The sequence below is a fragment of the Aythya marila genome, assembly GCF_965140915.1.
Source record: "Aythya marila genome assembly, chromosome: 11".
Lineage (NCBI taxonomy): Eukaryota > Metazoa > Chordata > Aves > Anseriformes > Anatidae > Aythya > Aythya marila.
The window spans coordinates 15,024,650-15,048,376 of NC_139052.1; the positions used below are offsets into that span (position 1 = coordinate 15,024,650).

The 23,727-nt window shown below is 45.6% G+C and overlaps 1 protein-coding gene across 10 annotated transcripts in view; it reads right to left on the bottom strand.

Annotated features, from left to right (window-relative positions):
- The window catches only part of AKAP13 (A-kinase anchoring protein 13), a 217,491-nt gene that overhangs the window by 124,337 nt on the left and 69,427 nt on the right, over positions 1-23,727 (bottom strand). For all 10 annotated transcript variants that reach the window (XM_082768863.1, XM_082768865.1, XM_082768870.1 and 7 more), the window contains 2 exons: positions 16,148-16,295; positions 5,228-5,524 (listed from right to left, as the gene is read on the bottom strand). In XM_082768863.1, coding sequence (XP_082624989.1) covers positions 5,228-5,524; positions 16,148-16,295 — 445 coding nt within the window. The remainder of the gene's footprint in view (positions 1-5,227; positions 5,525-16,147; positions 16,296-23,727) is intronic.

The following is a 23,727-nucleotide window of genomic DNA, read 5'->3' on the forward strand; positions in this document are numbered from 1 at the left end:
CGATCTGTTTACTGGTGATAGCTAACTCAAGGATTAAGCTCTGTACGCTCTTCATACCTGAGCCTTAGATCCTCCCTAATTTTTTTCCTGCCTTTTTTCCCTGCTGCAACACAAACAAGCCATAATCATTACTTCTATCTCCAAATACTGTTTTCATTTTCCAGTTAGTTTATTTTCTCTTTAATAATTTAAAATAGAAAATTACAGTCCTGTATTTATCTTGCACATACCCTCAGAATACATATTAAATTTTGATTTCTAGATATAAAGTGTAACCATCTGTTTGGTTTTAACAACAGCCTTCCAAATGTCACTGGGAACAGTAAATAACCCTACCCTTAACAACAGTAACGACCACGTTCTTTAGAAAGTTGCAGTGCACTTGCAATAATTAAGACTGACATGATTATACAGCACCTGAAAGTAATGCCGTGTTTGGAACACCATGGTAACAAAAGCAATCCCTAATTATGGAGAGTCTGAGATACATTTTTGGATGCCATTTGAGTTCACGCAGGTTGACAGAGAATTAAGGGCAAAGCCCGGGAAGGGCCGGAGCAGGGCTGGGGGAAGAGCAGAGCGCTGACGACACCGTGGCCCCGGGGCAGCAGCAGCATGCAGGGAAGAGGCTGGATACCTGTGCCCAAGGGGTTCAGATGCTCTCTGGATTTGGAAAAGCCTTCGTCTGCCCAAGCGAAAGCCCTGTCTGGTCCCTGCAAGGCAAGGCCATGTTGCTGCCCCACTGACAGGGCACCAGGTTGGTTGGACTCGATGATCCTGAAGGTCTGCTCCAACCTAGGTGATTCTATGGCACTGCTTCTTCCATCCTGTGCGGTCTTAACACATGCCGGGCTTTCTTTCTCTCTCCAGACCATCCAACCAAATGGTCATGAGTCTTCTGCCTGCTCCCTGATGGCATCAGGGAACTCAGGTGCTCCCACCCCTGGTTCAGTACAGGACCTGTACTTTCCTCTCCCAAATTCCCACTGCTAGCTCAACAACAGCTTAGCATTCTCTGTAAAATATTTTGTATCTGTGGGTAAACAGACATAATGCAGAATTACTGCAAGTCTTCCTGGGGTCTTTTCCTCTAAACTAAGGATTGAAGGCTTCTCTGAGGTCTTCTACAAGTAGCAAGTAGGGGGCTGCCCCCTGAGTATCCCACACTGCGGGTGGGGTTGTGGAGAATGAGGAAAGAAAGAAGTGGAGATTAGGAAGGCAATTTAGAAATCAGATGTACAACATCCTAAAACCAAACCAGACAGCAAAAACATGGTAAACAAGCACTGCTACTGGAAAAGGACCAAAACCCCACAGCTCCCTCCTCTGCTTTCCAGTCAGCTCCTTCCACTCAGGAACAGAGTGTTGAACAAAATGCCCCGAAACCCAGCTACACCCAGCAAGAGCAGCTGACACGAGGAAAGCCTGAGAATAGGCTTTATACATAGCCATGTGTTTTAATGAGGAAATTCTCCATAAGAAAATTGTTAGTGGGAAACGTTATTCAAGTTAAATCATGGTCAAATCAGAAGGCAAAGAATTAGAAACGAGAAATTTGGGTAAGAGCATCACCTTCCCAGAGAAAAGCAGACAAGGAAAGCTGTAAGGTGAGACCACTGATAAACACTTTCAGCAAAAGGATTCTGTTTTCTGAACTCGCTTTTCCATCAGGGATTCACGAGGTCCAACCACTGCCCTCCACCACACGAGCATCGCTGTCGGTCGCTGGTAGGACCAGGCTGGGTATTGCTCCACGCTGAACAAAAAGCTTGTCATCAAAGTCCAAGTCCTACAAAAACAGTCTGGGGCTAAATTTGGCACAAAGGGTTCATTCAGAGCTTACAGAGGTCCAAATGAATCCACTTCAATGAATTATAGGTGATGAACAAGGGAATGTGGTAACAGATTATTTTTGCCTTTTACATTGTACCAGAGCAATACTAATTAATAAATCCTGTTTTTGAGCAATGTTAATCAAATTCAATTAAATTACTGCTTAGATCAATCAACACTGCTCAATGCATTTAAGTTGGGGACAGTTTCCTTTTAAGCAACAAAAACTTGTGCTCTTCCAGACCAGTGAAAATAAAGCAAGTGAGAATGCTGCGAACAAACATATTGGGTTTCTGACAATGCTCTGATGGCAACACAGGAAGAAACATTGATTTTATTTTCAATTTATTTTAATGAAAATGATGTCTAAAGAGATGACAAGAAATAAATGTAAAGAAAATCTAGTGTGAAAGACTACTGGGATTACAGAGACCAAACAAAGTTCTCTTGTTGAATGGAAACAGCTAATTAGGTAGGTTATGGACAAAAAAAAAAAAAAAAAAGAAAGGTGTTCCACTGGAATGTTTGCAAACGTCCTCTAGCAGTTTTAAATAATTTTAGAGGTATTTTTAACCCGCAGCTGAAACAATGTGTTCTTAGCAATTTGGCTATAAGAACGCACCATGCCTTTAATCTTGAGCAATGGCAAACCCTTAAAGAATGAAGGCCTTGGTCTGGCAACCAAAACATAAGCAAGCACACGATTCTTGCATAGCTCTGCTGCAGAGCAATCCTGCACTTTTCCTTATTAAGTGTTACTTCTAGCATCCTCTCTGCCCTTTGGGGTGTGACAACTCACTGTCCTCTGCTTTGGAGTGGGTGAAGGAAGCCCCTGCCTGGAGCCAACCCCTCCCCAAAAACCAGCACCGAGCCGTGCTCAACCCCACAGCATGTACCCAAGTTCGTCCTGCAGAAAGGCCACAACCTCCTACCTGTCTCTAGACTTCAGCCCTTCAAAACATGCCCTTTTAGACGTGTTTTATAGCAATTGCCACGTCCGAACAGTGCTTCCCACCACGCTGCCATGCCCAGAGAGCTGGCTGAGGCTCGCCGCTCGCTCCTGCTTTCAGAGGTTTTGCTGAACAGCAGTGTTTTGTTTGCAGCCCACAAGAGCCCATAGAGACATGCCAGCTGAGAGGCAGCGCGAAAATCTTTCACGAAGGGATCTGACATTCTCTTTTGTTCTCATTTCTATAGTATTTTCTCCTTCGAGAAGTTTACTTGAAGTATCTGGCGGTGACATTTAGCAAAATGGGAAATATGAATCGGGGGAACTGTTGTAGGTAGTGATGCAATGCAGGACGGGCTGGCCCGCTGCATGAGCACAGGCCAGAGCACGCAGAATTGTTCTCGTGCTCCCACAGTTTCAATCTGTGCTATGCTTTTACTCTCCAAACCCCAAATTAACCCACAAGCACCACCAGAGAGGGGCGTTGTGTTTTACCACAGAGCAGCTTTTCCTAAAGCAGTCCTCCATCATGAACCAGAGACATCACTTCCACCTTGTTCCACCAAATTAGGGTTACGTGACCAAAAGGATGATTATACATACAAATCCTTCCTGTCACAATCACAAGAATTCCCCCAAGTTCCCCGTGCATAATTAGCTCACTGAAAACGAACCACCAGATAAATCTGCCTGCGGACAAAAAGCTGGTCAGGAGATGAAAACCAGAGCAAGTCATAAGCAAGCTGCCCTTACACGGTTACTTGTGAAAGGAGTCCCTGCACGGGAACAGTTCAGAGCAGCAGCTCTCAGATGAAAGTTGCATTTCCTGTCATGGTGTCTGTTCCCTTACACGAACGCATGCCTCCAGAAACCTCGCACACGATGCCAAAACGCTCAGCTCCCCCTCCTCACTGTAAGATGTAACAGATGCTGCTCGGGTCCATTAGCATTCACAGCCCCACACCATCCTGCCTTTCAGGCACATAAGTGTATGCTGAGCAAATCAGTGGAAACCCTACGGCCTGATTTCCCTAAGTACTGATTTTCCTAAGAGTAACCAAAGTCAAAAAGGAAAAGTAGATCTCGGCCTTCCTGCAAAGTCAGCAACACTTAAGAGCTTCAATGGAAATGTTCATTAATTAACAGCGCTTTGTCAGTCTTTGACTGTGTTTTCAGCACTTAAACAAAATAGAAATGCCTGTGTTATCACAACTTTTTAAAATGCAAAAAGAAACATCAGGAAAAAACTACCAAGTGTTTATCTGCTGGTAAACAGACAACAGCGTCAGAATTTCTATCCAGAAACCACTAAATATGATCACATCTTTGAATGTCTGCTAACACTGCTTCAGCTGCCTGCCCATGCATTCATGTTTACAAAAACAATCAGAGAAAAAGAAAGCAGAAAAAAAAACTCCTGCAGAAAACCCCGTCAGGGCAAGCAGAACTGCAGCCTCTGCGCTGAACAAACCACGTCCCACTCCTCTTCCAGTGTTCGTGCTGGTGTATCCCATAAGAGACAGTGGGTGCCCCACAGCCACGTTAAATTTTTTGCCAAAATACTCCCAAAATTCACAGCAATAATTTGTATGCACTAGAACCAGCCCCACGGTGCCCCAACATGCTTCCTTAAAGCTCCTCTGTGATAAAACCAACAGATCTCCAAGGCTATGGACATGCTACAGCACCTCAAATGCTCCCACTCTTCTATTTTGCATTTATCACAGACTTTGGGCCAGCACTGACCTTTATTTATAAGCTCAGCAGCCCTCACTGCTGTGGTTGAGGGCTAATATAAGTCGGGCTTTCCCACTTCTACTCTCTTTTATTCACAAAATTATCCAGGCTCACTTTGGGGAACATCTGTGTTCGCTCAGACAGCCGTACAACCAGGGATGCTGGACAAAGCCTCGGGGTGCTCGCACACCAACTGCGCTGCCCGCAGGCAGGCAGCCAGCTCCTCCAAGAGACATAAGATGCGTTTTGGACATATCGCATCCCTTTGCACCTGTGCTGTAAAACCACCATCCATCAACATGCCGAGGCTGTGACACAAGGCTAATATTCCCCAGGACGTTACGGTTCCTACACAGACCCATTTATTTCAGGAAATCTGAGAAGCACGATGCTGATGCACGCACAGCACTGCAAAGACACAAAGGGATCCCCACCTGGGTGGGTGTTACAACACTGACCTCTTACCACAGCGTGCCCTATTTTACAGCAGAAGACACAGAGGAAACATCGGTGCCTTCTGCATTTTGGGGTGTCTGAAGTGCAAAGCACAGGATGCAGAAGATGCAGTAGGAGACGGGGTACATCATGTCCCACCTCTGCAAACGAAGACCAATGCATATTTTGAAAGCCATGTGGATGGCTCCCAAAGCAGATGACTTTTTACCTCTCTTCCCAGCCCCATCTCACACGTGCCCCCATGCTCCTCACCGTTCAGGGACTGGTCTGCTCCCAGCACGTTCCATTCTGCTGGCAGCTTCAGGTGTCGAAATGCCAAAGCCACTTTCTCATCCAAAAAGTCCACGTCGGCAGCGGGTGGTCTTGACCGGTCCAAGAAGCGGGTGAAGATGAGTGCCTGCTGGTTCCCTGCGCAGGTGGCCAGAAACTGGGCTGCGTCGTAGGCTTCATCCTGGATGAACTGGAAACTCTCTTCTGCCACAACCAGAATGGGATGGCCTTCTTTGGAGGCACAAAGTACCACCTTCACCGTCTCACAGCAGTCATGGCCTGCAAAATAAAACCAAGGGAAATGGTATAGGAGAGAGAATCACACATGCTCTTTACATTAAATCAGATAAGCATGAGTTATTATTGAGTGTCACAACTCTATATTAAATGCCTTCTTGGGAGTTTACATATATTTGCAGAGACAAGTATTTCTTGTAGATCTTAAAAGGAATGTGTAATTCCTTTCTTTTTATTTGTTGCAATCTAAATTCATAAATATCTAAAGCAGCTCTGATCTGACCAGACTATTTTTGATCAGCTACAAGCAAATTCAAGAGCACTAGGTAATTCAAGTAAAGATTTTGCCAATGCACCAATGAAATTAATGGTCCAACCAGCTAGATTATATGGTCAGACAAGTTCTTTTCCAGCTCCATAGGACTCAAGAACTCACCAGAAACTAGAACCCGGGTGCCGTGAAATTGCCTGCTCCAAAAGCTGTCCCAGCACTTGGCTCGGACGACAACCACTGCGATGCCACCTAACACACAGACCTACAAAGCAGCAATCACTAGGAGGGCACAGCCTAAAAGACAGAAGTAAACTAAGCTGCTTCTGCTAAATAAAAACCTGGAAATGGCCACTTGCCATATTTGCCAAACAAGAGACGGGTAGAAGCTCGGTAGCTTTATTTAATTAGGGCAGAGGAAGCCAGAGAAAGGATGCCTTGGAGTGGCAACACTTTTAACTGACCCAGAAGCTTAAAAAATAAAGTTTAGAGGAGGAAAAAAGATATTTGGCAATTTTAAAAGGAAAAATATACTATGTGCCCAACACAGCCAGCACTGGCAACTGTCAGACGTGCCCCTTCAATAGTAAGGTTCATGTTTCAAGCCCACCGTGCGGCACAGCTCCTTGTTCCAGTGTCAGCCTGACATCAGCGCTGTTTGTGCCAGAACAGCATGGACCCGGCGCTAATTACTGGAACAGCTTCTTTTTGCCCATGACCTCAGCATCCTACTACATTCACGAAACCCGACTTAATTAAATACAAAATGACGATTTATTTTTAAAGGCTTGAAAATTCTATTTAAGCCCCTATTTGTGGTCAGTGGGAAAGTTTCCTTCTTGTGTCAGGGCCCTTTGCCGTTGATTTCACTCACAAAAGGGAAATATGTCCCTAATCTCTGCAGCCATTCAGCCAACCTCCCAGATCTGTTCTGAGGCTCTTGAACAGAGCATCTGTACAGGTTTGGCTGCTGAAAGAGGCAATCCTGAAGTTAACTGAAAGGTCAAAACTGCTATTAGGACACTGTGGGCAGCACCAAAATTGTCTGAGACAAGGCTGTGTGGCTTCCTAAGGAGAGCAAGTGCAGCTGGAAATGTTTCAGAGACAAATGATGTGAAAGCTGAAGGAACAGACAAACTAGCACTGATGCTACAACTAAGAGTAAGGGTGAGAAGTCCTTTTTTTCTGTTCTTTGGAAGCTGTGGTTAAGCCTCACTTGGAGAAAAGCACGGGATGCGGTTACTCCTTGCATCCTAAAGCAGCGAGGACTTGGAAATATGGACATGTGTTCAGAGTTCAGTCTGTCACCAGCTGACAGGGCAGGCAGTGGCAGAGACCTCGGTGGCCCAGAGGAGGTCCATGAACAAACTCCATCCGTCCTCACAGCAGAAACCTTGAATACTCAAGGCAGAAGGTGTAATTTTGGGGGAATTTCCCTTTAATGCAGTTCAGAACTTGACATCCCTTTGCTCATCTTCCTTTGAGTATCACAATAAGGAGATAGTAAGACTTACTAGCACTTTTTAAAACCTCCACAAAATCCCAAGTTGTAGGCAGCATGAACAGCACCGTGCTATCCTACGAAAGCTGACTCAAGGGCTGTGAACTTGGCTGTCCCTCATGCAAAGCAGTGCAACTTCTCTAGAATGCAAAGTTAAAAAAAAATCCTAATAAAAGATTGCCTAATAGCATGAGAAAAACTAAACCTTTGATATTTATTTTTATTTTTTAAACTATTTTTCTCTATTCCCCTAAGAATCCCATCTGCACAACACCCTAGAACACAGCCACTCTGCCAGGAAGCCGGTTGTCCTTCAGGACTGAAGCTGGAGGCAAACACGGCCAGCTAGCAGTGATGGAGAAACTCATCAGGACGGTTGCTTCCTTGTGATGAAGCCAAAGAACCCTTCTGTGGGGCAGCAAGAGCTCAGTCATGACAACAACTGGAGAAACCTCAGTCAAGAAACGTGGTCTCCTTAAACGGGCACAGGTGAAGTGCCAGGCTGGCAGCAAATTTAAGGAAATGCAATTTAGGCTCCTGCAAAATGAATGCAGGAGCATTCAACGTGACACAAGCAGAGGTGACAACCTCTCCTAACTCCCACCAGCACCTAACGCGGCCCTGAAAGCGAGGTGACAGAGCCGACAATCTGTGTCCATCTGATGGGATCAAACGAGCATCCTGCCAAGCCCTGGGGAATGCTCTTCTGAAGGGCAACGCCTCACACCGCTTTGATGTTCTCCTTCCCCGCATCCGAGGAGATGTCAGGCTCAGGGGGGGAAGAGTCTGGGACAGGTTCTGACTTTGGCAAGCAGTTCAAACGAACGAGGAGCAATTAAATACGATTGCTCAAGAGGTCTCTGCCCCCTGCTTTGAAACAGCTACATGGACGTCGTAAGCAAAGGGCCCGAAGAGCCGAGCGCGCACACACGACCTTCTGCATGACCCGCTGGTGGGGCCGGGCTTAGTCCACATCAAAGCCCTGCTTCCTGCGCCTGGACCAGCAGCTGAACTTCAACAGCCCCTTTCCCAGAGCACGTTGAGCAGCGTTAGGAGAAGTGAGCTCAGCTTTCTGGCACTCTCAGGAGATAAGTGGTTATCATCTGCACAACAAGCCCAAAGCTGTTTTTACGAGGTTAAGTAACTTGCCCAAGATCAGCAGGAGCTCAGGGCAGTGCTGGAACGAAGGCTATTGCTCTGAATTGTCTCCTTTCTGCTCCAGCAGGCAGACAGCGGGGTTTTCTCCTAGCACGGGGTGCCACAAGCACCAGGGTGCCGGCTACCCGCCGCTGCGCTCCCCTCCAGGAGAGGAACAAAACCCTTCTGACTCACCACAGAGGTGAAAAACCCGGGTGCGTCAGGGTGAATGACGAGCCTATTTATAGGCTGTCTGCAAAGCTTTGCCTTTTAGAAGGCTGAAAAACGCAGGGGGCTGAATAAATCACGCACGTGGGTGCACCCACAAATTGCAAGAGACATCTCAGAGCTTTCGAGCGCAACTGGGTTTGCAACGCCGCACAACGCTGACTGCCTTCGGTCGCCTCCAGAAACCCGGACCCCCGGCCAAAAGAGCAAAAGCAAATGACTAAATCGTGACCACGGCCACACTGCTATCATCCAGCAATACACCAACTTGAATTTTACCTCCTCCAACAAACACGGCAGAGTTTTTACCACGCTGATGTCTCAGGCTACATGCTGTTCTCTTCTTTGTAAAGTTTTTGCCACAGTATAAAGTTACATCATTTCTGTGCTAGCCTAACCGTGACAAAAGTCAAATCACCCACCCCCTAATTCTTCCTCTATTGCATTTTACCCCATTTCTCCTTCTCCTCAGTTTGTTGCTCCAAATTTAGAAGCACTTGGCTACTACCGTGCCAACAAACTGCAGGAAAAATACAGAAATTTTAAAACTTTCCAGTCTATGCAGCAATGGGCACTGCGGTTGCTTCTGTCATGATAAAGTGAATTCCTCATCTTCACATAAACCCATACTTTAAAAATTGTTTAAAGCAAGACAACAGCTCTTCAATTACGGAATTCCTTCCCAGGCCACTCGGTGAAACTTGCTTTGGGCAATGCACAACAACAAAAAGTGAGGAACGCGGGGTTCTGGCCTCTCTGTGCTCATCCCTGCTCAGATGAGATGCATGGGTCCGATAGCGCTGCCTCCTCCACGCAATAACATTGCAAAACAACGAGGAGGATAAAAGGTGGAGGTTCGGAGCTGTGAGGGCTTGGCAGACAGGTTAATGTATGGTCACAGACCTGGCCGGCCAAAGGACACCATGTCATCGACCTGGGGTGTGGTTAAAAGGGTGGCAGCAGGACCCTTAGCAGGCTTCTCACCACTAAACGAGGCACACATGGAGACAAAACATTGTCGCTGCTAAACAGAGCTCTTACTAAAACATGATTTCATTTCCCACTGCCCTGAAAGTGGAAATCCTGTCCAAACCCCCTATTTTCAGACTTCACGTTTGAGATAGCAGACAATGGGCCCCCAGCCTGGGCGGCTATTTAAAGCCCTGCTGGAAGCATGTGTTTAGGTTTGCCTGGTAGGTGACTAAGGACCACTGGGCTAATTGCATCCTCGGAGCCACCGTGGTGGGGCTGAGCCTGAAGACATCTCACAAGGAGGTTTAAAAGCAGGACAGGGAAGACAGGCAGCAATCCCCTGGAACAGCTTGTGTTTGCATCCACTAGATGTTGCCATCTGGTGGCTTGTAGACAGGCAAGTCAAGGGATCTCTCTCCTGTGGCCATCTGAGAAAGAGCTCTTTTCTCCTTCAGAAATCCCTAATTCTAGTTCTGAAAACTAGAGCCTGTATTTGAAGTGTGTAGTGGATTTACAGTTACTGTATTCCCCCTTGCATCACAAAAGACCTTATGAAATACATAGGCACTGTACCAGTGACAGACAGGAGCCTTTTTTTTTTTTTTTTTTTCATTTTAAACTCTGTGCTACTCATATGGAGAGCGTAGAAAGATTTTTTAAGGTCCTTTATGCTGCAGAGGTTCTTAAAAATCTGAAGAAGTGTAAGACCCCACACATTACCTCATAAATAATTTCAATGCAGATTCAATCACTTTTTCCTGTGACTGATGTCATCTCGAACTGGCATCATTTCCTTTTAATTGCGCTGCCTAGAGCAATTAAGTACACCAAAGAGGATGGACTGCAAAAAGTCTTCTTGGCTACACTGTTTTATTCTATTTTAGTTTTTTTTTGTTTCATAATTAAGAGTATTTTAAAATCCACAACTGGTACTGCCAAGTGGTCATTTGTTATGCAAGTTGTTTACCCTTTTGGTCTACCAATACAAAGATTGTAATTCATGAAATATAGCTTTTTCTATGAAAAGTCGTTTCCTCAGGGAAAACAGAGTCTGTGGTAGGAGAGAATAAAGCATGAACATATGTAAAGGATTTCACAGTAAAATAGAAGTTTGAAATGAAAATATTTCCAAACTAATTGAAATTAATTTCAGTTTACCCTTTCAACTAGCAGAAAGGAAGGAAGGAAAAAAAAAACAAAAAACAAAGAGCTATACAAATTCAGAACCACAAAAATAAATAAATAAATAAAAATCAGAACCTGCTTCTCCACCCGAGCTGCACCCTGGACAGAAAGCTGCCTGGGACTGGGCCAACTGGAGCTCACAGGAGGGTTATGGCTCTGGGGAAACCGCTGGCAGCCGGGCACTCTTGCAGGAAACCTTGTGCCTCTGATGGTGCTTCTCCTTCCCTTTGAAATCCAGGCAAGGATCCCCTAACTTTTGAGGTCAGATGACCAGAAAAAGTGGTGAAGGTGTTACACTGAGAAGGCTCGTGGCCATATAATGCATCAGGACAGCATCACACCACGCAGGATCACCTTAGCTGTTGTTTCAGTGACTTGGCTTACAGACGTGCTGTTCCTTCATGTCCCTGGTCTGATTACGAGCTGCTGCAGCATTGCATTTACAGCACCTACAGTACCTGTCTCTCCCTATTTTGCTCCACTGGGCTCCCTGGTGCTTCCCAGCTACCACATTTCTAGCACAAAGCCAAACCCGTGCCAGATGATGCAGCCACAGTTGCAGCACGCCAGCTCACAGCACCACAGGCTTCTTTCTGTGAGCTCCTCCAAACATGTCTGGGGAAGCTCTCCCTAAATCTGCCCAACGACTTGCTGGTCCTGAGCTGCCCCTGCTGCACACTGCAGTTGGGGCTTTTGACTCAAGAAAATGGGGATGAGGTCGTGCTTTTTCTCTGCTTTTGTTTGCCGGACCATGCTTTGAGGCTTCATTTATTTTTGTTTTTCAGGGGGGAAAAACTGCTCCAGAAGCAGAGGCAGGAGATGAGGCTGCTGCCTTGCAATCAAGTTTCACTTCCTTGCTTTGACAGACTTTCTGTAGCACCATGTGCCATTTGCTTGGCCATTCAGTGTCTCCACTACCCTCCCTACCCTACAGAGATGCTGGAAAGAAAACTGTATTAGTGATTACAGCAGGCTTAGTCACTACAGTAACAAGGACTGCATCATGTCAGCAGCAACATCAGTTTAGCCACAGCAGCAGAGGTGCTATCACTTCTCCGTGTCCTTCCCTGCTTACACTTTGGTATTTTCTTAATTCCCAAAATGCAGTGGCCGTGCTTTGGTAATTAATGATATCCAAAGGAGAGAAAGGTTCAGTGCCACCGCATTTCCACCTGCCACGCGGATGGACCTTAACAGGGGAAGAGCCCGATGAAAGTGCTTGAAATAGTTCTGCTCAACTCCTAAGTAGCTCTGGTAGAGAGGAAATCTTCTTAAATTATGGAAAATTTGAACCAGATCATTTGGAAATTGAAGCATCTTAATAGTCACAGTAAAGCAATAGCAAAATCAGGTTTTGGTACCTTTTCACTAAGGCAAACAGAAGCTTAGTTATAGGATACAACCTGATTTGTTCTTAGTCTGGCAAAAGAGCAATTGGAAACACACAAAAGATTCACTGCCCGGTTCTTGCCACTCAGTAGATTGTTTTGATGTTTTAGTTATGAACGATCAGATCAGCTGAGAACCTGTCTCTTACAAGGGGAAACTATTTCTCCTAAATCCCTGACACAGCCACTAGTGGGGCAGGACAACCACCTGTAACCACCCAGCCCATCCGTCAGAGCAAGTGCAAAACCACGGGTATTATTCCATCCCTTGAGTGATTTCTGAATCTACATTTAGCTACATATTCAGGTGCCTTTCTCAAGGCACCGAGGCTGAAACGATACGCACTTAATTATCTATAAAGAATTAACGACTATGCTGGGCTCCTCTCGATGTCCCTACTAGGAGTTGCTAAATTCTGTTGATGATACAAACAAGGCAGCAAACCAGGACACATCCGACACCCCTGAAGCCTCTTGGGTCCAATCCTTGCCTCTCTTTTTCCTTTAGTATGAGTCACAATCTTACTGCATCCATAGCGAGCGTTTTTTCCTTACTTTTAAGTCACTTTTATAGTCCTTTCCTGTCCAAAAGACTCTCCTACACACATGCACCTGGCTGTCAGAATTCAAGGTGCCTTCACTTCAAGCTCAATACTTGCAGATTGACAGCTGCATGTGGTAAACTTACACTCCTGTAAAATAACAGCACAATTTTTAATCATCTTCCCTGCGTGGGGAAATGCACCCCAAACTGAACACAATGTTCGAGAGATGCTCTAGCGAGTGCTGCAGAGAGGGGGCACAGCCACCCCAGAAATTCTTAACATAAGCCATGGGCAAACAAAAGCCCGTTCTCTCTCCTTATTAACTTGTGCAACTCATTAATTATTAAGGCACTGATCGTGGGAGGCTCCACAGCACCATCCCACAAGCAGCACTGCCAGGGGCACACCATCAGCCAGGGAGCCGCACGCTGACAGAGGATACAAGCTAATTAGCAAACAGAGTGCAAAATCTAATGTCTTAATTGAACATTTTCTCTGAGGAGAAGTTGCTCCCATACATTTACAATCTGATATCCTTTCTTTTATTGTGAAATAAAAAGCTTATACTTGCGCAGCACTGTTAACTTTATCCATCCGAAGTTTAAAGCTGATGCTAAAGACAGGATAAGGCAGAGGCAGGTTGCTCCAGTAATTATATAAAATGCTGCAGTCATTTGACTGCTGTTGTATGCTTTTCTTTAGGTAAGCCTTTCAGGAAATGGAGAATTTTCACATGCAAAAATCTAGGACGTATTCTGACAGTTTATATTTCCATTTCATTTTCCTTAATTTCTCATCTAAAACCACCTTGAGTTGTCGAGATTTCTTTTTTTAAATGTGATTTCCCTTTGAAAGCTTTGCTAAAACATTCTACTTAATTTTGGCACCAGATGTAATCAAATCATTTCCCTTTCTGCTTCTGACACCCCCATACTTCACCAAAACTCCTGACAAAGTCGAGAACAAAAAAAATAATCAGTCTTTTGTCTTTACATTAGCTTTAGCAGAACACCAGCTCCCCTGTAACCCCTGCTCCCTGGGGGATTTTGTCTGAAGCCCTTGGGGACTGTATGGAGCTGTGAGGCCTTGGGAAGAGGATGAGAGAAGAGCTGCGAGGCCAGAAGGGACGCAGAGGAGGTTTGAGGTGGGCTGGTGGAGGGGCTTGGCTCCATTCTTACAACTCAGCCCTCCTTTCATCCTCCAGAGCCCTGCTCGCCCCTCCAGCAGCTGCAGCATCCTAGGGATGCGCGACTCCTCTTGCTGCATGGAGGTAAAGGCAAGCAGCTCCAGGCTGGGAGAAGGACAAAGTTTTGGTTAAAATCTGCCTACAGAGTTTACTGGCACAGCACTTGCTGACTGCCCAGGCTCGGGTGTTAAACAAGGGCTGGGCTCCCACACACCGCCTCTTGCTGATGGCTAATCCTGCAGGGAGGTCAAACAACGCCAGCCGTGAGTCACCACAGCCATCTCCAAGGCAACTGGCTGAATTTACGATGTAAACACGCGATTACAGACCCACTGCAGGGTGCAGGAAGGAGGAGGAGGAAGAGCTGGGCTGAAATAAGTCAGGGCTGTATTAAAATCAGAGTAGTCGGTGCTGAAGTAACGCTGGACAAACACATCTGTGTCAGCGTGATAAAATGATTCTCTCCTCCCAGTTTGTTTCTGCCCAGCGTCTTCTTCACCACTGAAGTCTTTTTTTTTTTTTTTAACTCTGGTAGTTTCTCCAAAATGAGGTATGAGCACAGCAGAAGGTGCTATGCCATGGTAGGTTTACATCTAGGGTGTCAGCTCTTCCCTCGCTCTGGCTAGCAGGCACACGACTGCCTTTCCTTGAGGTCCCTGCTCAGTATTTGCCTGATCTAAACCACATTTTACGACAGCGACCATCCTTGTGGAGCATCCCACGCAACGAAATCACAACTCTATTGAAACCAGGGGAAAAAAAAAACAACAACAAAAAAAAAACACTATAAAGCAAGGAACAATTGAGAGCAATTACCTCCCTTCCCTCTGAATCAGAAGCGCAGTCAGATTTCCCACCTATTCAGACTAATGGTGACAAAAAGAGCCTCAGGAACCCGCCCTAGCAGCTCCCTTAGGTTTGGGGCCAGCAGGACATGGGAAGAAGCAGTGGCAGGGGATGAGGCACGGCCACCAGCCAAGCCGTGGCACAGAGGATGCCCGGGCAAGAGCTGTAGGAAAGCATTACTGCTGCCCGGAAATCCCATGAAGTATTCTGGTTCCTTCGGCGGCCGAGGACGAACACAGCATCTTTTCAGTTCCTTTCTTGGCAATTCGGCCGTTTGGGTCCCCGCAGGGAGATGAGGTCACCGCCAGCAGCGCTGCCGCAGCCCCAGAGCGCCCCGCGCACACACGGGCTGCGAGACGCTGGGAGCAAACAGGCGGTGACCTAACCCATTGCACCAGCTTCCAGGAACCAGAACTGTAAAAAGGCTTCTCTTCCCAGGCAATAATAACGACCCCGAGAGCACAGAAAGGGCCGGAAATGAGCAAGGGGTGGCCAACTCCTAGCTGCTAATCGCCAGCAGGAAACGTCCTATTTCGTTAGCAAAGCCCTGAGCCCGAATTGTGCTTCATGCACATCTCCTAAAACTAGTCACTAGATAAATAAATCACAAAACCAAGCGATACACTCAAACACATCAGCTATGCTGCATGTAGTGGAAATGTCAGACGCTTTTCTCACACTCGGATCAATGTGCTGCATAGCAACAAGTCAGAAGGAAAGCTTAATGGCAGGGACCGCAGCCTGGAACATGCCCATTCCCACGGTCCCGAAGTCACCGAAGGGAAACGCCGCGCTGATTTGCTTTGTTTTGCTTGAACTGCAAAAGAGTGGTGGGCTTTAATGTGACAAACCACTCTGTCTGAGCCCCTGGCGCTGGAGGGATGGCACCAAGCACCGGGTGTGTGTTTGATTGCCTGCCCAAGAGTTTCAGAAGCGCTGTGTTTGAATGAACTGCGTGGCAGGGTTTCAGGGAAAAGGGCCGTGTTTCACCAGGCCTATAGTAATGAACATCACCACGTTAATTAAGCAGATCCTAAGCACCGATATCTCTTAACGAGCTGCACACCACTTGGACAATAGCATCTCCAACCTTGTAAATGCGTCCTCCAGCATCTTGCTCACATTTTTAAATTGTTGGTTTTTACTATGTGTAAATATAACTTTGTATTTTCAACAATAGAACCCCACAGTTACACATTAAATAATTCCCACCTCAGAGTCATTAATTCCAGTGAAGTCAAGCAAGACATTTTTAAAAGGCAAAAGCAGTAATCCAAACCACACATCCTCAATGAATGTGCAAACGAGGAAGATGATGACCAAAACAGAATTACATATAAATCCACTTCAATTAAGTAGGTATCATGGATGGATACACTGGTACGCAAAATAAGACAATTGTTTACCAGGAGAAATTGTCTCCAGACTCCCAGGATTAATCTTTCTTGTGCTTGTGCAGTGTTGGACGGTTGACCCAGTGAAGACCAAGTAGAAAACTACATCATCTTCAACTTTATCTTCCTCAGTCAGCTGCACGGTAATAACTGAGTCACCCTAGGAAAAAGAACAAAAATATGTTAGGTTTACATTCGCAAGAACTGCATGAAATAAAACTTCTCTACCCCCGAGGCTGCTGCTTTCTGTTCCTGCACTCCTTTCACATGACTTGGGGCCCATCCTAATTTGCAGATATGCAAGTCAGCCTTAGCACGCCTCTTAGCCAGACTATCAAGCATTATAGGCAGCCAACCAGCCAGAAAATATGTTGAGCATGGCTCTGGGAAGAGATACATAGAAATCTCCGGGGTATGTTCAAAATAGCAACTTCACATGGGGAAATCATGCCGTTTCACTGAAGTCTGACTGACGCACACCCCACACTTGGTCTTTTAAAAGCACAAACATGGATGGATACACACTCACAAATATATATATATATATATATACACGTCCCCCCACAAATACTTAGCTAAGAAAACAAAACGGCTAGCAGCCCAAAATTGCCAATCTTCACATAATTTGACAAATTAATTTCCTCATTTCTTTCCCCTGCCAAGCTAGCCACTGTGCTGACAGCTCCAGTGTGACCAACTCAATCCCTGAATGCATCTCATCCTCCATCAATAACCACAAAGATAGAAAAGCTTTGTGTCCACTGAGGTTTCTCCACCTCCAAGAGAAGCAACATGGACAAAAGGACATCAGCAGATTGTCACAGCCAGGCAATGAAGCTGCACCCAGTGGTTACTGGCCCATCTCTGCAAATTGGCAAGGGCAACATTACTGCAGCATTACTGCATTATTTATTTATATATTTTTTTTATTATTACTTTATTAGGCCTGTACATGAGATAAATATTCTTGCTTAACTTCATGGAGACTTATTTCAGCATCTAAGAGCTGCTGTGAGGAAAAACGATGTACACAGAGGACACGCATCGTCATCACTGCTATCCTAGCAAAGGATAAAATAAATCCACCTGCAATTCCTACACTTGTACGGACAACCAAGGAGCAATATCCAACAAACTAAGCTTTCCCTGGGGAAGGGAAAGCAGGGAAGGAGGGTGGCTTGCAGTTACTGCAAGCATGAAGCATGCTTACTTGATCTGACAACCCAACTTCTATCTGCCCAAAGAAGCGTTGTATAAACTACAAGACATCGTCAGCAACAGACTGGGAAGTGACCTTCTGCCCCATTTCCCTCAAAGATCAAAACCAGTTGGATGCCCCAGTTTTACACCCCAGCTGCGTCAGCCAGCTCTCGGCCGCCACGCTGTTCAGCATATGGTTACAGCTGCAAATCTGGAAAGGATTTTTGCTGTTATTATTTTTGCAGATTATGTAATTCTAATTTGCATAGCCAACAGAACACGCATGCCACTTCGTTTCAAACCTTCTCCTTGAGATCACTCAGTTCATCCCTTCTTTGTCAAATAGAATTACTGAGGAAAAACCCAAGGCTTCCAAGACCCCCGTGCACCCATGCCACGGCAGCATCGCTTCTCACGCCCTGTTTCAAGCCTTGTCCGTTGTCTCCCTCCCTTCAGTTCCTGGCATGCCCCAGCAGTTTCCCCTCTCCAAGTTCATGCCCAGTTCTCCTCCTCCCACCTGGTACCTCTCGCCAGGAGCAGCTTTGCACAGGATACTGCTTTTGATAGAAACGAGGTTTGTCAGGGCAGGTGCAACCAGCCTCCAGTCTTAAATAAATATATGGGTCAGTCTTAAAAGGAACAACACCATGATTTCCAAAAGGTAAATGGAGCAGGGAGTCTAGTTTGCATTTCCATGGCTGCAGAGTTAGAGACAGAGGTTTTAGGAAGGTGCCATATCGTAACACCAGAGCAGACTTCCAGAGTCTGCATATATGCGGTGTTACATACATTGTGTTAAAAGAAAAACAAGTGCAAATAGAAATAAATCAAGCTTTAAACTCAAGCATGACCAGTTCACACGCTGAGCTGAAAACTAAATATCCCACTGCAAGCAAAAGGATCCAGTTCTGTGCGGATGTTCAAAAAAAAAAAAAAAGCTGAAGGTTTAACCTGCAAAGCCTTTGTGCTTTGACTTTTATATCCGTCCTTATTCAAACTGTTCCTCCCTTAAGGCATGAACATACAAAGCACTTAAATGGACTTAAAAATGCAGGTGACATTTACGGATACTCATCAACAGGGCTGATTGTCTAAAGCAGGGTCCCTTAAGGGGAATTTTTATTTAACTCTGAATCCAAGAGCAGCCAGTCCAATTCCCGTGACATAAAAGCAAACCCGCAGAGCAAACGTGAGAAAACACCTGCCTATACATGTGAACCAGGCACTTGCCACTACAACACTTGATTTAATTTAATTTGCAGCATTACTGCAATGATAACTTGTATGCTTTGTTATTGATGAAAGAAGCAGAATAAAAAGGTTAATGCAACATGGTGCCTGTGTAAACGCAGGTAAGAAACCCAAAATCTGTTTAAACTGAGGCTTAACAAGGCAGATGAACTCCTCACTCATACAGATGCAGGTGCCAAGCAGTTGGACCTCACTGTGGAGGTGGCCCTGCTTTGGGGCAGGAGGACAGACCATGTCCTTTCCAGACAAGATGATACAAAGCCCCACCAGCTGGCAGCTTTTCAGCTGTGTCTCCCCAGCACTTTACGGAGGGACGGTCACCAACACCCCACTCCCTCCTCCTGCTCTTCTGGAGAACCCAGCCCAAGATCAATGGGAAAAACCCAATATCCTTATTACAACAGCAGGGCATGAGTATTATTTTTAAATTAAAACGTTACATCGCCTCCAAATATCATCAGCAAGATGGATAAGGTGCCACCTAATGGCAGTGTGCTTGTTTATTCCCAGGTGTCTTCGGAGCTACGTCCCGGCTGCTCTAAGCGTGGCTCAGCTCGCTGTGCGCGACGTGACCGGGGAGCAGCAGGAACAAAGCGCTAACGCAGCCCTCCCTCGACGCACATTTCCCTTCCCAGCTATTAACAACTTCGCCGTTCGCTGCCAGCTTTCATTTAATTTTAAAACGTCACTTCGAGACAACGTATTTATTCGAAAAGGAAATAGTGCACAGAGCAAGCCTCTCTCTTTCAAACATTTTTTTGGAGTTCAAGAAAATCGGCTGCAAACGCAGCCAAAATTCCTTCGACCCGCATAGAAGAGCTTCCAACAGCACTATTGCGTTCAGCCTCCAAAAACATCTTAATTGAAGTATGTTTACCTTTATTCATTTAATATTATCCAAAAAGTCATCTGTTCAGTATCACTGCCACACAAGGTGGTTATTATAACCCTTCTTTCATCCTGAACGGCTGGAACTGGAAGGTCAGTCTGCCAATATCCCTTTGGTGAAAGTACAGCCAGATCAAAGCCGTTCCCTGGAATGCTCCAACAAATAAGAATAATTTAATTTCAAAACTAGTTTGGATCGGCTAATATTTACTTGGCTTAAATCCCATTGGAAATGAAAACATTCCATTTTTGTCCATTCATGAAAGAGGTCACCCTTGCCTTCATTTTGATCTGAGAGTCTCTGAAAAAGCATTTTGGGTAGCTGTAACGTGATGCAAAGAGCATGGATGCTGCTCTTTACTCAAAAAACACATTCCCTTTCTCAAACTGAAGGGGAAAGGCATACAGTCTGCCTTGTCAGACGACTGATATGTTGGGAAAACCAGACCTGGTCCTGGGCTTTCAACCACCACGACGCAACTCTAAGGGATGCCGGTGCGGGCCGTCTCTCCTTAAGGCAGCATAAACACATCTACCCGTAAAAAGGCCCAAATCCAGCTACTGGGTCTGAAAATCAAACCAGAAAGCAGCAAGGCACCTGCTTGTCAGCACTGGGACAACTGCACCATTTCAGGTATTTATTTTCAAGAGCTACAACTATAAAGGCACACAGGTTGTGTGTAGGCAAAGTAGGGGAAAGTGGAAGTAATCCTTTCTTCCCTCTGAGGGTCAGTTTGTGTCTGTAAAGGTGAGTGATTTATCTCCAAAGGAGTCCTTACAGATGACATTAGCAATATTTGCAAGTGGCAATGAGGCTGACAAGCTTTAAGCTGGAACGAATTAAGATCATTTGCGTTGTTAGCTCAGAAATAATATCCACCTTCCAACAAGGAGCAATGGCTTTAACCTTTCTTTGCCACTTCAAGGGTCTGGAAACCTGGTTTGGGGAAAGTGCTCACAGAGGATCCCGTACAGCAGGACCCCAAGGGGCAGCCCTTGCAAAATGCAAGCACTCAGATGAAAAATGGGACTTTAGCTGGCAAGGGGCAGATTTCCCCAGGGGACACCAGTTCTCCCAGTTGCAGGCACATTTCTCCAAAGTACGAAGGGGCTAACAGGTTTTGCTGGCTAACAGGTTTTAAAATTTCTACCAAATAATAATAATAAAAAGAAGAAGCACGCTCTATTTTTGTATGTGAAGCATGTGATTTCTAAACTTTTTCCTCTCCTCGTTCATACTGGGAATTGTGAAGTGCATTACCTAACCCATTAACCACCCACTCTGACCTCCCCCCACATGAAGTCTAAAAATACTTATGGAAATAAAGCATGTGTTAGATAGCGAAGCTGAAGCACTCCAGCGTTGCTTTAGCTTCCTGCTTTCAGTGAGAAAACGCTAACAACTAGCAATGCTGCATTTGTTCTGCACAAAAAAAAAAAAGCCAAATTAACCGCTGATTACCGCTGCCATCTCTGGCTGCTTTTTCATGCAGGTAAAACCTAAGCAGTGCAGTCATATTGGACAGAAAATCAATGTATCGGATGGCTTAGAGATTCACATGCAAGTAAAGAAACCTCTTTGCAGTATATTTCCTCCTGCAGAGATGTAGAAGTCAGCGATCTGATGCTCTTTTAAAGAGGCTGGATTAGGCTCTGGATTAGATGAGTAAGCGTAACCTGCCACTGTAACAAGTTTTGTTTTGTTTCCACTGCTCATAACATGAATCAAATTCTTGTTCGGTCATTGCTTATTGCATTACGTTAGGACACAAAAGGAGAAATATGCTTTTGAAACAGATCCTTTTTTTCCTTCCCCTTTGGAAAGCTCCAAGCAGCTCCTAACAGAGTTGCTCCATACCAGGACGACAGACCCAAAATCACAGCTGTGCCTTCCTTCTCCTCCTTCGAGGAATCCAGGCTCATCGGTACCTTCATTTTTTTTAATTCTCAGATGGAGGTGGTCCCGTTCTTACACCTGCTACAGCTTGCCACAGAATCAGGCTGTAATTGCAGCAGGAGGCAAGTCCCTTCACATCCCTGGGCTTTGAGCTTCCCCACCACTGAAATGGGAATAATGGGTCAAACTCGCCGTGTGTTTTTCATGCAAATGGCTTTTAAAAGAAAAGCTGACTTTTCAATTATATCCCACTTTCTTTGGGAAGCGCTCAGGACTGAGAACAAATAAGTTAAACAAAATCAAAGGGAAGGGTGAGACAATTCCACCTAAACCCAGAAGTGTAGGATGCTCTGAAACCAGCTGGAAGACAGAAAAGGCAACAACAAAGCCCTTTTAGAAAACACAGCAGAAATCATCCCACAAGAAAAGCAACAAAATACAACCGTTTGGATCTTCTATGATCTATTTTCATTCACCTCTGCCAGTAAACTAGATCAACGTCTCAACTCCTCCTCCTGGCAAACTTTTGCCCCCAAAGTGCCCCCATCTAGGCTGAGTAACCTGGTGCATCCCTCCCAGCTGAGGTTACCTCAGTGTGATGCAAACATGTGTTGAACCCCCCCGAGAACATCATCTAGAGGGGATGCCACAGCACACGAACACATGAACAGCTCTACAGAAAAAAAAAAAAAAAAAACAGGCACAGATACATGGGCTCCCTAATTGGGAGGGAGACAGGTGGAACTGGGGACAGATCCTCCTTCGAAACATCCACCTTTCCTCTCTGCCTGCACGTGGGGGATGTTGTGCATGCATCTTGCTTCATCTCAAGTGCATTTTCCTCCTTGGGAACACTGTTAGGGCTGGCACTTCAGGCCCAGATGCATTTTGAAATGCTCAGCCCCTTTTGCAAATATGGTCATGTATCCCACAGCCTCCCAGCACTTGTATATGTAAAAGGAATGGAGCAGGGAAGAGGTCGGAGATATGTTACAGGGAGATAACAGGAGTCATTACAGACGTCCTCAATTTCACCAGTATTCATAGACTTGGAGGAGCACTTGGGAGAAAACTCGCATCAAAAGCAGTTCGTTTTGCAGAGCTCCAGGCTCCAGAAACAAAAAGCAGTGCTGTGCCATCTGCCCAAACACAGGCAGTTCTAGAAATGGCTCCTCACGTGGAGATATCCCCCCCGATAACAGCAGTGACCTGGGTCAGCAGTGTAAAGGAAGATGGATGGCGCTCTGCCAGAGTGCTGCAACCTCTCTTGCAGATAAGACCTCCAGGGAAAGACTCCAGAAATAAACAGAATGGCAAAGAGTCAGGCTTGGGTTAGGGTTGGGTCCTTCCTCGTGGCCAATGAGTGCAGGCGCCTTGATCTTAAAGCAGCACGAGGCAGAGGTTTTATTTTTTTTTAATTTTTTTTTAAGAAAACAAATCACACAGGCAGACACTACAAGAATGACTTCAGTGGTTTAAAAAAAAGTAAAAAAAAATCACAGCCTCCCATCTAACTTTATTTTCCTCTTAAATGAACATCAGCACTATTGGTTGTGCCAGAGCAAGGTTTCAGGTTAGCGTCATGGAGGCTGAGCCCCTCTTTGATCAGAAAGACAGATTTTGCAATGCAGTCTGCTGCCCTTTGGAAAACACAATTGTAGACTGTGACTGCTTGCCCACAGGCCACCAAAAGAGCAGAGCGATGCTACAGGTTTTGCTGCCAGCCCCTCGAGCAACTCGGGGTGACACCTTCCACATTTCATTAAGGCTGCACTGAGCCAGCCCAGCTCCTCGTCCAGCATCAGCCACAAAGCCACAACCAAAGCACTGACTTGCACATGCAAAATAACCTTCTTTTGTCCAACATTTTCTCCCCCTGAAGGTGAGGAAGAATACAGTCCAAAAATAAGTTTAGCTTAGCACACTGATGGATAAAAGATTGACACAGGGGACAACGGATGGATACAGAAAAAAAAAAAAAAAAAAAGACCCTTTAACTAAGACTCTTCGGGTACGAGGAATATATGGGTAGAGACAGACACCTACAATAAACACAGCATCAATAAATAGTCCCCTACCTCGTGCTAAGGGGACAGAGGCAGCTGTGACAGACTGATACTTACAGATATTACACGAACTGCTGCTTCCAGGCTCATGCTGGCTCATGCAGATCCGTCCTGAGTGCAACTTGTGCTGCTCACCTCCACTGTCTGCAGAGCCCACAGTGTTATGGCTGATTTATCAGAGCGACCTCACAGCTACACCATGTCCCACGCCACTTCAGGTGTCTAAATCTGCAGTGGGGTTTGTTTGCAAAGATATATGGTGCAGGGGGACCAGGGAATGGATTTCCTAC